The sequence below is a fragment of the Prenolepis imparis genome, unplaced genomic scaffold (assembly GCF_030444845.1).
Source record: "Prenolepis imparis isolate NDT839.2.m4 unplaced genomic scaffold, iyPreImpa1.0 SCAF_9, whole genome shotgun sequence".
Classification (NCBI taxonomy): Eukaryota; Metazoa; Arthropoda; class Insecta; order Hymenoptera; family Formicidae; genus Prenolepis; species Prenolepis imparis.
The window spans coordinates 15,729,024-15,746,022 of NW_028141167.1; the positions used below are offsets into that span (position 1 = coordinate 15,729,024).

Below are 16,999 nucleotides of genomic sequence, written 5' to 3' on the forward strand. Positions count from 1 at the left end.
ATCTGAATCCGTTGTTGTGATACTAATATCAATATGTGATAATTAACAAAATTTTATCTAATATATTCAACTGACACAAGTACATTAAGCATAATAAAAAAAATAATTTATAAAAAACTGTATAATGTAAAGTTAAAAAATACAATATTAAAGTGATTTAAAGTAAAAATTAATGATAATAAAAAAAACTAAATAATTTAATAAGTTAATGAATCAGAATGTCAGTAATTAGGACGGATATGTCGATAATACGGTCACCTTTAGAATTTACCTGTCGAAAATTAGTACACTCATAAAATAAAGCTTAAATAATTATTTTTTAATTTAGTTTAGCATAAATAAGTATGTTTCAACTATTATTGAATACTTTTCTTTTTTAGTAATGCATTCAAATAAAATGTTTCAGAAATAATTATAATAAATTCATAAATTTTCATGTGTGGCCTTAAGGCCTTAAGATGTCGATAACTGGGTCCTTTACTTTATTCGTTCTACAAAAACATTTAAGGGGTAACACCACTGTAAATTTTTTCAAAAATCGAAAATTTTTTTTTTGGCTTAAAACATACTTTAGACCCTCTAAAATGTGGGGCAAAAAGTCTCATACCGGAAAAGATTTTTTTTCCTCGAAATTTCGACCTATTTTCCGAGCGCGTCGGGCTATTCCGAAATGACTACCTAAGTCGGATACATACTTGCTGGGAAGGTACAGCCTTATGCTTTACCTTTTGATTTCTAACTTCTCCAGTGTCCTAAGATGTTGTTAGAAGGTGTTTGGGTTCAATCAGAAGCATTTCCAAACAAAAGTACGTTAGTATAGCGTCAGTATCTGTAGAAACGTTGGTTTTTTTTCTCGCTTGACAAAGTTTTTGTGTTTCGCACTAATTATTTCTACTAGTACTAGTTATTTTGTATTTCTGAGTGCTCTCGAAATAACAATGAGTGATAAAAGAGTGTATTTGGGCAAGAAAGGTACGAAAAAATCGTATCCAACGAAGAAAAAACATAGCACGCCGAGCAGTCTTTGACGGACGAGGCAAAAGAGGCACGCTCTAGCATCAAATCCTCAAGGAAAGAAAACGAGGATGAATATTTGAATTTAGAAGGACAACTTTATGGTCCTGGGATTGCAGACTGATGGTAAAAAATTTTTATTGATAGAATTTTCCATATTTTCACGTCTAAAACTCATTTGTAAACTTTGAAAGCGTTTTTCTCGAAACACGATTTTTCAAAACGGCACGCAGCATAACTTAAACAATTTTGATCCTTTTCATTCCAAATTTTAACTACATCTTTAAAATTACATTTTAAAGAGAAGTACGTAGGGGATTTTCGATAAGTTCATTTAAACATTATTTATAAACAAATGAATGCCATTTTTTTCGACGAAAAATGAACGACTTCATTCAAACACACGCCAATCGCTCAAAAATCAATATTTCTAAAATCCCCTACGTAGTTCTCTAGCTATTATCATGAAGATTAAGTGGAATTTTTGTTTTTTGTTCCAGGTTGAAATCTGCACAAGCTACACTGCGTGCCGCAGAGCGCCTCAAATTCAACGTGCCTCGGGCGAATGGCTCTAGTGTCGCCATTTTTATTCATATTTGTATCATAATTTTTCTTTTTGTACTTAAATATAATGTTAATAACTCCACCAAATATTATTATTCTACTACCTTCCCTTCCTTGTCAAAAAAAATTACCAAAAAACGCCTTTTTTCGGGCGTCTACAGTGGTGTTACCCCTTAAATTATATTTGAAGTATTTTTTATCTCGTCAGAAATAAAGAGATAATTAGGTGTCCTGTTTCTAATGGAAAATTCTGTATAAATATAATTTATAAAATAATATTATAACAATATAATAAATCGAATATTTTATATAAAAGATTGAGAGAAGAAAAAAGTAGCTCCATTTCAATATCAAAGATAAAAATCAAAAGTTTCTTCTAAATAGATTATAAAATATTTAAAAAATTAATTTTTTTATTAATCCTAATTTATATATTTTGAAATTAAAATTTATAGAAATATACATTATGACACGTTTATTACTTTGATAAACGTTTACATTTACTTCATTACACTTACATATATAAAATATACATCATTCTTTTAAATAAATGTTACATTTTTATACAATAATATATATTCTCCATAATTTGATTGTGGAAAATGTGTATAAAATACTTTGGCAATTAGTTTATACCTATGTAAAAAGTCAATTATTTCATTTACAACATTATCAAATATTATTACATAAGTTGGTAATGTAGCATTTTTATTATTAACATAATTATTATCAAGCCAAAGTGTTGGATTTGCAAAAAATTGATCTGCTTCATCAAGATAATCATTAGAATTATCTAAATTAGGTTTGCAAGTTAGAAATTTTACTGATGTATTTACATGCAAATGACTGTACAATGGCGTAGCATGGCAAGGAGTCAGAATTAGCACATTTGTTGATAAAGAATTATCATAAATTTCCTGCTGTAAGAGCTCCATTACATTTAATGTGCCCCGTTGATGAATCAGGGAAAAATAAAATCCGGGTACGATGTTGCTGCATATTAATAATGTTAAAATACTTTTACGTGTAAATGCCGTAATTCTAACGTTTAAACGACGAGTGCAAGCGGAACTTATATAAATCAACATCGGCAAAAGCGGTAAAATAAATCGAAATTCCTTATGAGACAAAAAAGAATAGACGAATAGCGTCCAACCGATTACCACAAGCATAATTAATTCTTGATAAAAGTAAATGGGATGTTTAAATATTTGCCAAACAGCAATCAAAAATAGAATGTAATACAACCCCAGTATTACAGGTAAACCGATAAAGATATACCATAATGTATGTTCTTTGCCATATAAGTCTCCGACACTTCTAAGCACATTCATTTGGAAAAACTTCCAAGGGGTTATTACAAATTTTCCATAACAGTAGCTATCTATTGATGTGGAAATCAAGAAACAAGAAAAACCTATCATTGTATAACGACCAAATAATGCTTTCTTTGCTACATTTGAACAAATATGATATAAGCATAATGGGAACCATATAATCGCAGCAGTAGGTCTTATCATACAGAGAAAGCCCACAATCCACAAAAACTTTATATTTTGCACACGATTATCTTTCCATGGAAATATTGATAATGCTATTGTGGTGCACACAGTCTCCACTGAATTTATCAGCGTTCTCGAAGCACAGTAATACCAATACCAATTCAAGCATAAGACCAATAACATCCACTTGCATTTGGTCCACTTGTAAAATCTGTAATCACCATAAGCAGCTAAAGTAGCTTGAAAAACACGAGGCAACATCGTTAATAACAATGTGAAATCTAATGAAAGTAAAGCAAGTATACGATACAGAATCGATATGAAAAATGGATAAATGTAACTACGAATCATTATTGTCCATTCCCATGTAAAATATCCATAATTGAACGCCAGATAATGAGCTACTTCAAGAGATTGCCAGTATTCGTCTGGCACATGAGCAGTTTGCACTACGATCACAGAGATCAACCGCCATAATAACAAAAGGGAGAATATTCCAAATCTTCTTGATAAATGCATTTTAAAACCAGTAATCTCGAATCCGTACATATCATTTATAATACAATCATGTTTCTAGAGTCTCATTCTGGATATTCTAGAACGAGCCAGTTTTTCTAATACCTAGTACATAAAAAGAAGTGAATACATCTTAGATATTCCTAAGTGAGGCAAAAATACTTGTTATTTAAAAAGAAAAAAAATCTCTAACTTACCGGATGTATTCTCATATATATTCACCAATCAATAATGTGACTATAATTATTTAGGAAACAAATCTTGAAGATAGGTTAAGTTGTACTTCTTTTCTTCTTCTTCTTGATTATATCAGCAACGGATGAAGAATAAATGTCCAGACAATCAACAAGTTGAAATAGCCGTATCGTGATGATCTGCATCTTACACGTAAATCATAAAGAGTTTTATGTAACTTGAATGATTTTAATATGAGTTCACTGAGGCACATGTATGTACATACTTCTTTTATTTACCGCATTCAGCAGAACCATCAACCATCGACATGTGGCACACAGGCACACAGGATGCAGAAACGTTTACCGCGCGACAAGAAGCGACGCGGTAGCCAATCAACGTACCGCTTTTTAATAAGAAGAGCTGTAAGTTTATTGGCTACCGCGTCGCTTCTTGCCACGTGGTCTTTTTGCTACGTCCTAGGCCGGTATTCATAGTCCGTTCTTATTTCAAGACCGTCTTAAGGGTCGGCAGGCGACACGGTGGAGACGCCTGTCGGCCGGCCGGGAATTACGGATTCGTATAATCCAGATTTTAGCCAAAATACTGAATGAATCTCATTAAATTTACGATATTCTTAATCAGTAAGCTCGACTGTAATCAGCTAAAGAGCTATTTTATTAAAAAAAGGTGAAAATAAAATTTTTTAATAAACTTGGGGAAATGTGCAGTTAGCAACGGGTAAGGTTGGGTTAGCCGCGAGTCCGTATTTAATTTATTATAAATTTTTAAGAGCAAAAATGCAAAATCGGGCTCTTTAGCTGATTGCATTATTATATAAAGAATATATTTAAAAAAAAATCACGAAGCTATGTCACTTATTTGATGAGAAATCTGGACGATACGATTCTCACTAGATCTAAGGAACTGGGGAAATTTTCGTGGTAACATACTGACAGCTTGACAAGGAGAGAGATAATCGTTCTGTCTTTGTCTCTCTTGCATCGCGTATGTAGTAGCGTCCATGTAGGCACAAATACTAATATGTTGAGCACACGGATGCGATTATTGAAAGATAATGTCAACAAGAACCGGCTATCGTATTACCTTTGTTTCTCTGTATATGTAAAACGAGGATAACGATATCTTAGATCTTGCTCCTAACAATATCTTCCAATAATTGTATCTTATTGTATGCCGTATCTCGCATATATTATGTATCTCAAATTATAGAATAATGATTTATTAAATATTAAAATATATATTTTTTTTAAGGATTATTATATGTATAATTTAGAAAGAATATTTAAAATATTTATAAGTTTATATATATATGTATATATATATGTATATATATATGTATATATATATGTATATATATATATATATATATACCCAGTTAGCCAAGCGTTCCTTGGCATAAGAAAGAAAATCGTTGCTTGACACAAGTTTTCATTCAGTTGTCATTATGTTGCTATCATCGAGATAATAGAATTTCGTTTAGGTTAACATAAAGGCATTATACGAACAATAGTTGCCTACACTAGTTGTTAAAATTTTAGGTGGAAATTGTTTTCGTCATGTTGCTCTGTGATTTCCAATAACTTTTTATTAAGAAAGCAATTGTTGCTCTCAAGTTGCTCACAATTGTCGATAGCAATAACAATCGACAATTTAATAGATAAAATCGGAAGCCGCTTTCCTCAATATTGAAAACAACTTAATCAAAGCAATTTCAAGTAAATTGATCGGCAACTTGCTATCTGGGTATATATGTGATTGACAAGTATGTGTTATCTTGATTTCTTATTGATGTTACTGTATAAAAATATCAGCTGCATAAAGAATAATATAAAGAACTTATAAATAATATATAAATAGCTCAATGCAAGGTGTTCGGTCTATCACCCTGAAAACTCGAGTTCAAGTCTATCGGTATATATATATATTTTTTTATATTTATTATTATTGGAATATATAGAAATTATTAAAAATATATATTTTTAAAGGCGATACTTAAGAATTTTTAAATATTGAAAATATTTCAATAATTTTACAACTACAAACACATTGTATATATAAATGCAAAAAATTCGGTAAATAAATTAATCCAGTAATAAATCTATCTCTCTAAATCAGTAATCAATATATATATATATATATATACCTATATATATATGTATATATATATATATATATATATATATATTAGTTATTGATTTATTACAGGATACATTATAATTTATTCACGGAATTATTTTGCATTTTTATGTATATGATAGTTGTAAAATAATTGATATTTTCAATATTTAAAAATTCTTAAAGTTAATCGCCTTTAAAAATATATTTTTTAAAATAATTTTTATATATTCTAATATATTATAAAAAAAAATCATATCGATAGACTTGAACTTGAGTCTTCAGGGTGACAGACCGAACACCTTGCATTGAGCTATTTATAATATGTTACTCGTATGTTCTTTACATCACGATTTATATGGAGCAAGTATTCTTATACAGTAACATCAATATAATCAAAAAGTAAGTAATACATATTTGTTAGCCTATAAATCTACAATTGCCACTACATGTTAGACAAGAATTCTCTCCTTGTCTCTCTATCGCGCTGACGATACATATAAAATATCGATGAAAAAGTACAAGTGAAAAAGCAATAAATTGCCAAGTCTAATAAGCGCCCGTGTCTTACATGTTGTATATTAGTTCACTCTGCGAATTATTATTTTATCATTATTATTTATCATTGTACAATTTGGAGACATATATATAAATTTTTGATACTATTTGTTATATATACGCACATATGTGCATAAGCATATATAAAATTTACAAAAAGTGGGTGCTTATTAGCCTTGCTACATTCCTGCCTTCTGCTACGGAAGGCCAGAAAGCATTTTCAGGCCGTATCTCGCGTGTAGCATGTCACGTGATTAGCACGGTAGAGGAACAAGGATAACGTGATTATCGATCCTTGTCTCTCTACCGTGCGCCGCGTGAGCAATGCAATAGTGTGTACGTGTACGGATATACACCACTACATAGAACCTGAAATTGGTTTTTCAACGTTGGTAACACTGAAACCGGAGTTTCGCGTTGTCACCGCGCGAGGTCTCCAACATCAATTCGGAGTTTGCCTGGGTCGCCTGCCGACCCTTAAGATGCAAATACGGTTCTGTGATTGGTTAATCACATCTTAAGATTGTACTTGACTAGGTTGCTTTCCTTTTAGGAGACACACATCATCGACACAAGTTAACGCACTTGAGCACTGTTGTTACAGTATAAATGGAACGCGCTATGCACAGTATGTGAACTTTTAATACCTAACCTTAGATTTATCCTAAAGTTCTCAAACAGATTTATCGTAAGATTTATCGTAACAAAAGAACTTCTCAAACGTATACATATACTGTTTACGCTTGTGTGCGCATGCTACCGGGACTCATTTTTAACATCACTAGTCAAAAAACACACTCCAACTCTCCTCTCGAGCAGAGTCGAAGAGTATTGATTGAGTTTGAATGAAATTCTAAATGGAAAGCGACGTGTGTCGATTTGTGTCAAAAATGTCGATTGTGTTCCCTAAAAGGAAAGCAGCCAAATATAAGAACCGACTATGAATACCGACCTAAGTAATGTCTTAAAATGCAAATACGGCTCTGTGATTGGTTAATCACATCTTAAAATTGTACTTAAGACAGTCTTAAATATAAGGCTGGGTCCACAATAGGTGATTTAAGCCCTAAGCCTTAAGAAATTGATCAATCGCAGTCAAGTATGAGGAGAAAACTCGACTGTGATTGGTCAATTTCTTAAGGCTTAGGGCTTAAATCACCTATTGTGATAGGTTTGTTCTTTATTGCTGCACTGAGTTCACAGTGCACTGCACTGAACTGAACTAGTGCAAGCGGGGACAAGCTGGTGTAAGCAAGTATAAAGAACGTTCAGTGCCATTTAGTGCAATGATCAACACGCATCACGTAATAATAAATGAATTGTTAGATTCTTCAGATGAAAAAGATCTAAGGCCCTGCGCACAATAGAGAAAATATTAGGAACAAATATTAAATATTAGGAATAAGAATTATTTTAAAATAATAAAATCGAGAAAACTCTGATATAAAAATACAAATTCGAGTATAAAGGATTAGTAAGGGCTAATAAACTATTAAGAGTCCTTTATACCCGAATTTGTATTTTTATATTAGAGTTTTTCTGATCCCAAGGAGAACAGAAATGTCAAAATGATGTCAAATTGATGTATAAATATGGTCAAATTTTAGTTCGTCAAAATGACATCAAATTGTATAAAATTTTGATATTGTCTTGATGTTCACAATGACGTAATTTTGACATTCCTTTTTGACTGTTCAAAATTATTGCTAGAGACATTAAGATAGTAATTAATAAACATATTTGACTGTTTATGATACATTTATTATTAATATCACAAATAATATTACATGTTACAAATAATATCATTTATAAACGTTATTATTGCACAGTAATAGTAGAATATATTAAAGTAGTTAATATTAAAGTATATAGTAGAGAATATAAATATCACTTTTAAAAACATTGCACAGTAAAAATTATCATTCTTTCATTTACGTTGACCAGAAGTATTCAACCAGCGCTTCATAGACTCCTCAGCTGTTTTCAATGATTCATTTTTAAAACGGCTCATTATGGCACCTAAACAGAAATGGACAAGAAATAAAAAAGTGATCTTTTAATTTTATTGTAATTATATTGAATATTGTGTTAAGTTAAAAACGAAAAATCACGTAAGTCTTTTTAGCAATTCTTTGATTTCTTTGATCACTGAAATAAATTAATTTGCAAGAAAAAGAAAGGAAAAGTTCATGTAATCTCTCGTTTTTCATAATTTAATACATGACAATGATTAATCAGAGGACTTAATATCTTAAAAATAAGAAAAAATTATAGAAAAACTTACAAAACAAAGTTTCTTTGATTCTAGTTCCATAAAAAGAGATTTTCACTCCCTTAGTTCCTTTCCAACTAATTTGTCTTGCAAGCTCATTGTGTAATACGATGGACATGAGACGAATAGCAGCATTCCACTGGTCAGAATCATCAACAATATGTGCATTAAGGTAGTTGATCTGAAATAAACAAATATCTTCAACAAGCTGACTTTTAAAGAAAGAAATAAATGCTAAAAAGAAGAGTTCATATATTGTAGAAAATATACAAATAATAATACCCAAAAAGATCAACTATACTTACAAATTGAGAAAAAGCAATTTTATCTTTTAAAAATTCGTTAAATGTTTGAAATGACTTCTCATCTCGCAATGGAAGGGGGAGGCAATTTTCAGGTCTCTCTATCACAGCTTCTCCAGGAAATATTTCATTTAAGATGCGACGTTGGTTCATTAGTACTATGTCAAGCTTACTTGATACATCTCGAAGCAAATCTCTATCAAGATTAGATACAATCGGTCCTACGAAAATATAAATTAATGATCAGAAAATGTATCATACGTAATAACTGCAGTTATATAAATTAGTACAAAAAAAATCATTACCATGAAGCTTCTTCAAATAGCTTAATGTCGTCGTCAGCAAATCACGATCTGCATTCGATAAACCTGAAATAAATATAATATATATTAATATATATCAGGAAAAAAGTAATATGCAAACCACTTCTCAAAAGAGATTATTGGAAAAATCATATTACCTTGCAATGGTGGTGAATTTGGAGATGATCTATTGCTATTATCCATTGGCGTTAAAGTTCTTTCTTCATCTCTTGAAACACTAGATTCACTTCTATCTTTTGTAAAATTCTCGTTGTAATCATTGTTGTTTTTATCATCTGAATCAAAATTAGAATTGTTATTTCTATTTCCATTAGTGATTGAATAAGACATAACAAAATGTAGTAAAAAAAATTCACAAATTATTTTATATTTATGAAATCAATTTATATAAAATTTTAACTTAATTTAAAAAAACTATACAATTGAGATATATATATATATATATATTGCAAATGCAATATATACATATAATTCTAATTTAAATGCAAGTGCACTCAGAAAATTGTGATAGAAAAAAATGTTCAATTCACTTACAATCATCAAAGGCCGGAGATGACTTTTCTTTGTTATCGTCTCTTAAGAAAGCATTTTGTTTTCTCTTTGAGATATCATCATGTACATGTACAGACACAGTACTCGTCGAAGAACTGTCTGATATTACGGATTGTTCATTATAATCCAAAGTTAATTGAGATGAGCTTTTTTCAAAAACTGTAACAGTCCACAAAATCAATTATGCAAGAAACAAAAAAGAGAAACGGAATTTATATAATTTATATAATAATTAATACAAATATAATATAATACAATATATAATATATGTATATTATATATATATATATATATACAATATATATATAATTAACATGGAAAATCACTATTATTTAGAAATTAAGTAACTTACTATTAAAAGAATTACGACAATTTTCTTTGTTTAAATGTGAAAAAATGTGCAATTTATTGAGAGGTTTGGTTTTTTTTGATTGCGATGGCTCTGCGGTCACAAATTTTTCTGACATTTGTGTGTTACAGTCTTTAGGAGATAAATATTTTTCTTGTGTAACTAAAATGATAAAAAGACTGTAAGATTACAAAATTATAAAAGATTATAAAAAGATTGTTATTAAAATTATAGAAACAAAAATAACTCACGAAATAAGAATATGGACATACCCTTATTTTGTGAAGAATGCTGCTGTATCGGACTTTTGTTTGATGTATTAGTTGACTTTAAAAGGCTTGAAGATTTAACACGTGACTCATTACGAGAGAATAATTTTCCAACAGATGTTTCTTTTTGTTGACATATAGCTGATGTTTTCATAGATTTATTTTTAAGAAGTACTTTCAATTTATTTGAAAGACGAGAATCTGGTGCAGGTACTTCACTACTTGTACCATGAGGAACATTTGATAGAGACTCATCTACTTCTTCATCATTTGATGAAGATGATATGTATCTTCTGTTCTTCTTTCTTTTTCTTGGTTGAGTATAATCTGTTTCTGCTTCTGTTTGAGCAACTTCTCCCTCTAAAACAGTTTTGGCTGCTTTGAGAGCAGTATTATAGGTACCTGCAAGTGAGAAAATGCGTAAAGATATAACATAAAATACACATAATACTGAAACTCATTTTTTAATGAAACAAAATGTAGTTACATTTTAAGTATATTGTATATTGGTACTAAAAGAACTTATATTCAAACACAAAATATATGATAATACACATCTCCGAAAGTTACACACTTACTATAGTAATGATGAAATTGAAGATTATAAATATCCCAATCCTGTCCTGGATCTATTTTTGACATGACCAAACGAGTAGTTTTAAGCTTATCTTTTTTAGATGGATACTTGGCATTTAGTATTATTATCAAATAACCATTTGGAAGGAATTACTTCTATTAGTGTTTGAGATTCATCACATGAATCATCAAATTCCACAACTGCGAACTGAAAAGAACAATAAAATATTAGGCTGCAAATCAATAACTTGTAAAATAAAATATAATTAAAAAATAAAAGTTCTTACTGGTATTCTACTGAGTGTTGCAATGTACAAGAGGAATGCATACAAATGTTTCCTCATTATCAGGAAAAAGAACACATTTACAAAGAAAATGTTTAATTTTATAAGCCGTTCTGTGACTTTGTAAACGAGATATTTTCATAATTCCAAGTTCAGAAGATGGGATAGGAAAATTATAATAATCTTCTTGTTCTATAAACTTATATCCTATTAGGAAAATTCGATTCTGAGGTGTTCGGATAACATTGTCCAAGATTACAATATCTCCACATTTAGTTTTAAAACAGCTGTTTGCTTCGTTCTTAGTAAGAGTAACATTATGTAAAACAACAGTCTGAAACTGTTCTCCCTCAAAATGGTTATCTCCATTATATTGATTTTTCAACAAAATTTTATTGGGCTCATCTGTCTTTTTTTTTGTAACAAACCGTCCTTTGGTTTCTGCATCACGTCTAATTAATTGGTGTAAAGGCTTGTAAGTAGATCTCAAATGTCGTTTCATAATGCCCATAAAATTTTCATACTTAAAAGCACTAAATGATTCCAAACTTCCATGATTTCGGCATTCATCGACTAAATGAATTAAACAATGAATGTTATAAACAACGAAACATTTATCAAAAATCTGAGACGCTTTATAAATTCTTTTAAAATTTCTTGAGCAGCATTGAGCATAATTGGATTTTGCACTAGAGTTGGACTGGACAGTATATATATTCCACTATGTAGAAGTAAGTAATTCTTATATGTGTTAGGAGGTAGCGTGTTCTTAAAGATTCGCACACCATCGTACAATAAGATGCGCCTGAATTCTGTTGCTTTATACTTAGATATTTCATAAAAAGATCGAGGTCGACGATTGAATTCTATAGGCACCCAAGGGCTACAACGTAACATTTCTAGAGACAATTGAGATTTAGCTCTGTTATTAATTTTGCCCATTGTTACAATGATTCCAAAGAGAAACTGTAACCATCGCTTAAAAATTCCTGCATACACGAGATGCATCGGATCAAGCCTGAACGTGGACACCATTCCACATTGTAAATTCCGTTCTAAAGGTGAAGTGTACTTATGATGTTCTGGTTGATTTCTGTTTTTAAATGATTCATCCGTACGTAGAGATGCATTATCATATAAAAACATTTGACGATTTCTATGTCTAACACCTTTAACTGTGCATTTTTCACAGCAAAATGTACTGTTATGATTGTGAATGCCCTTAATAAATTGTCTAGCTGGGGCATCTAAAATATAATTACCTATACTAAAAGTAATATTTTCACCATTAAATTCATAACCATTAATAGTCAAATTTTTAACTTCTTCAATATAATCCGATAAATATCCTTCTAAATCATCAGGCTTTGAATGCCCATACCATACACCGATTATAAAAGGAAATTTGTCACCATTAAGGCAACCTAAAATTGGCCAAAATTGATCATCTGCACTCTTATATAATTGAACACCATCGATAAATATATCCACTATAATTTGATTTTTATTTTGCAAATAGTCTTCAGTTAATATTTCATCAAGGTTAACTTTTATACCCTTATACCACATTAGACCTTGACCAACTTCTTTAATATTCACAGTACGAAGAGTATGAAGAATTGTTTTATATGATTTTGGCAAACCAGGGAAAATAACTCGCAATCCTGCTAAAAGCTTATCCATTTTTTTGAATGATACATCTCGAACACCCCATTCTGTTAAAAAGTTCAATAAATATGCCTCTATGGCCGGTATTCATAGTCCGATCTTACATTTAAGATCATCTTAAGTCTGGTCAGAGGTTGACTTAAGATCCCATTCAACCAATCAAATGGCTGCGTAGCATCTCAAGCTCGGACTTAAGACGATCTTAAATATAAGATCGGACTATGAATACCGGCCTATGTCATGAATAGGACGATCTCTCAAATATTCAATATTACATTCGTTTTCTGCTTCATCACTACTGCTGTGTTCACTATATTCAGCATTTTCAATTTCATGATTTGGTGGATTATGTAATACGTCTTCTACAATTAAATCATTATCCTGAACATTATGATTTTCTTCAATGTGCACAGCAGGTAAAACATGAGAGGGATTAGAGCATGCTCCATCTAATATATTTTCCATCTCAATCAATTGATCCTCAATTTCAGCTTCACGGAAACGTTTAGCATTGGCTTTAGAAGCCTGAGCATATAATTTTCTTTTCATGACAAGATCTATAGCCCAAAATAAAATATATTAAACATTACAATTCATATAATTAAAAAGTAATTCATTTAAAGTTGAGTATGCGACTGTATATTTTGTGTTTATAAGCAAAAAATCAAATATATTAATAGGTGCATGCATATGTTTCTTAAAATTTAATAAAAACAAATTGAACATTTACCTTTTATTAATACTTATTATTTAGTGAAATGTTTATAGTGTTATCCTACATTATAATATTACCACCTCTCATTGATAAATAAATACATACAATATTAAACATTTGAGATCAAGTGTAATATAACCTATAAAAATGACAAAGTATTTTATTGAAAAAATAGGTTAGTGTTGTAATAAAAAGAAATGTGTCACGAGGAACGAATAGATAAATAGGAAGATAATGATCTTAATAAATTTTTACGTGCAACATTTAGTACATACCAGGAAAAAGAAGTAACGCAATCGAGAGTCTTACCTCTTTCTTAGACTGTTTCGACATTTTAATTTTATCTTCTGTAGACCTCCCCCTTCTTCAACAATTAAAATTAAAATCACTTTTTAAAAAATCACTTCTTTATTATATAACTTCTGAAATCACTAATACGCCTTCAACAAAAATGTCTAGCGAACTTGCGAACAAGATCGTGCAAGCTCACTATCGCAATGTCGCACGTGTCGCACTGTCGCAATGCATTCGTGATATGCGCTAACAGCGCAGGTACGAAATATGAATACAACTTTTCAATAACACAACACCGTACACTGAGCACTCACTAATAAAAAATTATATATATATCATGGACATAGGAATAAAGGGACGGAGTATAAACCTCTACTTTAGGCGAGGGGAGTGAAGCCGCTTCCGGGGAGCGGGGAACACGGTCACGTGGTACTTTGGTGCCGCATTAGTAATTGGTTCTAGCATAAATGCGCGAAATTTGAAAATGAGACATTTAGTTTGTTTACAATTATAAATGTGTGATAGAATATTTTGAGTAAAATAGAGAAACAAAGTGTTTTATTTATAAATCAGCATATTGAAATGTTAATGGTGTTAATGCATGTCATCGAGATGTCAGAATTAAATGATAAAAAAAGTTAGAATCTATAGATATGAAAAATCTTTATTGTTTTTGTTTTAGTATTTAATTTTGCAATTAATTGCAATGAATTCAGTAAAATAAAACTATTTATAAATAGAAATAACTAGAAGAATATTTATGATTATTAAGATTTTTAAGATTAGAAAATTATTTTTCACTTTTCTGCATTTAACAATGTGATTTAACGGATTTTGCAACAGCATATAACTTGCCCATGGAAGTAAGTATTGGTTACAGTTTTATAATAAAATATTAAAAATTTTATTATAAAATGTTAATGTAAATACCTAAATATTGATAAATAATTCATTCTTTAATAAATTGTACAACTGTCAATATTTATTGCATAAAGAGATTAGGATGGTATTATTAATAACAAAATTATTTTTTATCAATTTTATTACATTTATTGACCTTTAAATAAAATTAGCTTATTAAATACATGTCGCATACTCATTGGCGAATAATAATGTAAAGTTAGAGCAAATGATCTAAGTCGACTATCAAATTGTTTGTTTACAGGTTTTCCTCTATTTTTAAGCAATTGTCTTTCTAATATTTTAGAATTTGACCCACCTATGTCTTGTAATATTTGCAATTCTTCAGTCCCTAACATATTGTTTTTCTTGAGTGAATTAAGAATTGCCTCCAAAGAGATTATTCGTGATTCCTTTCATCGAACCTTCTGTTGCAAAAGTTTAAACTTTTTTGAAAAAGAGGTTTTTGTGTCTTGCAATTTTTTGTGGAGGTATTCCTTTTCAAGAGCGTTATGGTCTCTCTTTGGTGATGTATTTGTTGACTGATCCGCAACTAAAAAATTTAAAAAATATAATGTATAACAAATTTTAATTTTTTAGAAAATTGTTACACATATTATATTAAATAAGATGAAATATTTCTTACAATGACTGCATCCAGGGATAGGAGATGTGGCTCTATCAATTTTTAAAGTATTACATACAGAACTTGATGCAATAATACCATCATTTGGAACATTCTCAATCACACGTTCTAGCAAGTAAACATAAGATACAAAGCAATATATAAATAAAACTGCATAATCTTGTGCCATACAATAAATCAGACAGTTGGGAAAGTTATTTGATAAAAATAATCCCCCTACTAACTTGTAAACAGAAAAAAATTATAATAATAATGGCATTACAAATAACGTATTATTTCTCAATCCTGATAATAATAATACTATTTGATACCTATATACGGTAGTGCATTTGGTCGAAGTCTCTTTGTACCATATAAAAAATTAAAGGCATCTTCTGCAAAATGTGCGGAACAAATTCTTGCTCCAATAGGAACTAATTCCGCATTTAGCTCTAGTATTCAACCAAAGCAATTTTGCTTTTTCATTCTTTGGAAATCTATTAAAAAATAAATGTGTTACTTTATATTATATCATTTCTCTTATTTTGATAATACAATATAATTTTCATATATGCTAATAAAATATGATTTTTCTTACCGGTGATATGAGACATTATTTATATTTTTTTCTTTTATTTGTCCCAAAACGAGACGACTTCTTGTACGATTTTTACAATTTTTTACAATGCACTGTGGCATTGTAAAAACAGTATATTTTTTCTTTGAATTATAACTCAATAAAACTGTTCTGACACTTCCATGACACTTCTGACTCTCGATGAAAGATTGCGCTTGCGCGATCACAACCAATCGCCAATGCGGCACCAAAGTACCACGTGACCGTAGTTCCCCGCTCCCCGGAGACGGCTTCACCCCCCGCAGCTATTGCTCTGTCCCTTTATTCCTATGTCCATGATATATATATATACAGGGTGTCCGGTAATAGTCGCATCAACCGTCGTGTGCAGGTAGAGCTAGTTAAACCGAGTAGAAAAGTCCTCTACCATTTTGCGATATTCTCAATAATAAGAGAGATAATAATTAATAAAGATCGGCCAATTCGCGTGACGACGGCGAGAAGAGACAGCCCAGTTTTATATCGTTACCAAGCATGCGGCGAAAAGAAACAGTATAATGTTACACGGTTGCTAAGCGCGCGATGAAGCGGGGAGGAGCACTTTACAAAAGACAGTAACTCCATACGAGTAGCGCTAACTCTGGACCCCCGAGTGGGCTGTCTCTTCTCGCCGCACGCTTATCATCGCGCGAATTGGCTGATTTTCTTTAATTTATTTCTCTCTTATTATTGAGAATATCGCAAAATGGTAGAGGACTTTTCTACTCGGTTTAACTAGCTCTACCTGCACACGACGGTTGATGCGACTATTACCGGACACCCTGTA

General features: G+C 30.7%; 2 protein-coding genes and 1 long non-coding RNA gene across 11 annotated transcripts; all 3 read right to left on the minus strand.

Annotated features, from left to right (window-relative positions):
• Nucleotides 1–2,105: 2,105 nt before the first annotated feature.
• Nucleotides 2,106–4,917, minus strand: Pig-b (phosphatidylinositol glycan anchor biosynthesis class B). Of its 7 annotated transcripts, none has more exons than XM_083046332.1 (3): nucleotides 4,070–4,917; nucleotides 3,794–3,970; nucleotides 2,106–3,701 (listed from the first exon to the last, which is right to left on the minus strand). In XM_083046332.1, the coding sequence occupies exon 3, from the start codon at nucleotides 3,627–3,629 to the stop codon at nucleotides 2,121–2,123; it is 1,509 nt and encodes a 502-aa protein (XP_082902458.1). In that variant the 5' UTR covers nucleotides 3,630–3,701; nucleotides 3,794–3,970; nucleotides 4,070–4,917; the 3' UTR covers nucleotides 2,106–2,120. The 7 variants fall into 7 exon arrangements, with proteins under 7 accessions (XP_082902458.1, XP_082902462.1, XP_082902459.1 ...); XM_083046336.1 differs by having other exon boundaries at nucleotides 3,794–3,976; XM_083046333.1 differs by having other exon boundaries at nucleotides 4,057–4,917.
• Nucleotides 4,918–8,227: 3,310 nt separating this feature from the next.
• On the minus strand, nucleotides 8,228–14,420 carry LOC145940702 (uncharacterized). Of its 3 annotated transcripts, XM_083046146.1 has the most exons (13): nucleotides 14,087–14,420; nucleotides 13,793–13,916; nucleotides 13,338–13,619; nucleotides 11,398–13,109; nucleotides 11,113–11,318; nucleotides 10,538–10,936; nucleotides 10,269–10,427; nucleotides 9,899–10,075; nucleotides 9,502–9,639; nucleotides 9,347–9,409; nucleotides 9,045–9,262; nucleotides 8,752–8,920; nucleotides 8,228–8,486 (listed from the first exon to the last, which is right to left on the minus strand). In XM_083046146.1, the coding sequence occupies exons 5-13, from the start codon at nucleotides 11,174–11,176 to the stop codon at nucleotides 8,395–8,397; spliced, it is 1,479 nt and encodes a 492-aa protein (XP_082902272.1). In that variant the 5' UTR covers nucleotides 11,177–11,318; nucleotides 11,398–13,109; nucleotides 13,338–13,619; nucleotides 13,793–13,916; nucleotides 14,087–14,420; the 3' UTR covers nucleotides 8,228–8,394. The 3 variants fall into 3 exon arrangements, with proteins under 3 accessions (XP_082902272.1, XP_082902273.1, XP_082902274.1); XM_083046147.1 differs by lacking the exon at nucleotides 13,793–13,916 and having other exon boundaries at nucleotides 11,398–13,619; XM_083046148.1 differs by lacking the exons at nucleotides 11,398–13,109; nucleotides 13,338–13,619; nucleotides 13,793–13,916.
• A 691-nt stretch (nucleotides 14,421–15,111) lies between these two features.
• Nucleotides 15,112–16,509, minus strand: LOC145940516 (uncharacterized). Its single transcript, XR_014426024.1, has 4 exons — nucleotides 16,195–16,509; nucleotides 15,929–16,093; nucleotides 15,618–15,725; nucleotides 15,112–15,524 (listed from the first exon to the last, which is right to left on the minus strand). It is a non-coding gene; the product is annotated as an uncharacterized LOC145940516 (long non-coding RNA).
• Nucleotides 16,510–16,999: the final 490 nt, after the last annotated feature.

What these genes read in the sequence shown, in the direction of transcription:
- Pig-b (XM_083046332.1), bottom strand. Translation starts at nt 3,629, where the DNA reads ATGTACGGATTCGAGATTACTGGTTTTAAAATGCATTTATCAAGAAGA.
- LOC145940702 (XM_083046148.1), bottom strand. Translation starts at nt 11,176, where the DNA reads ATGTCAAAAATAGATCCAGGACAGGATTGGGATATTTATAATCTTCAA. An exon ending in AAATTCACCACCATTGCAAG is followed by an intron (nt 9,410 to 9,501) that starts GTAATATGATTT and finishes TATTTATTTCAG; the next exon opens with GTTTATCGAATGCAGATCGT. An exon ending in AAATTGCTTTTTCTCAATTT is followed by an intron (nt 8,921 to 9,044) that starts GTAAGTATAGTT and finishes TGTTTATTTCAG; the next exon opens with ATCAACTACCTTAATGCACA.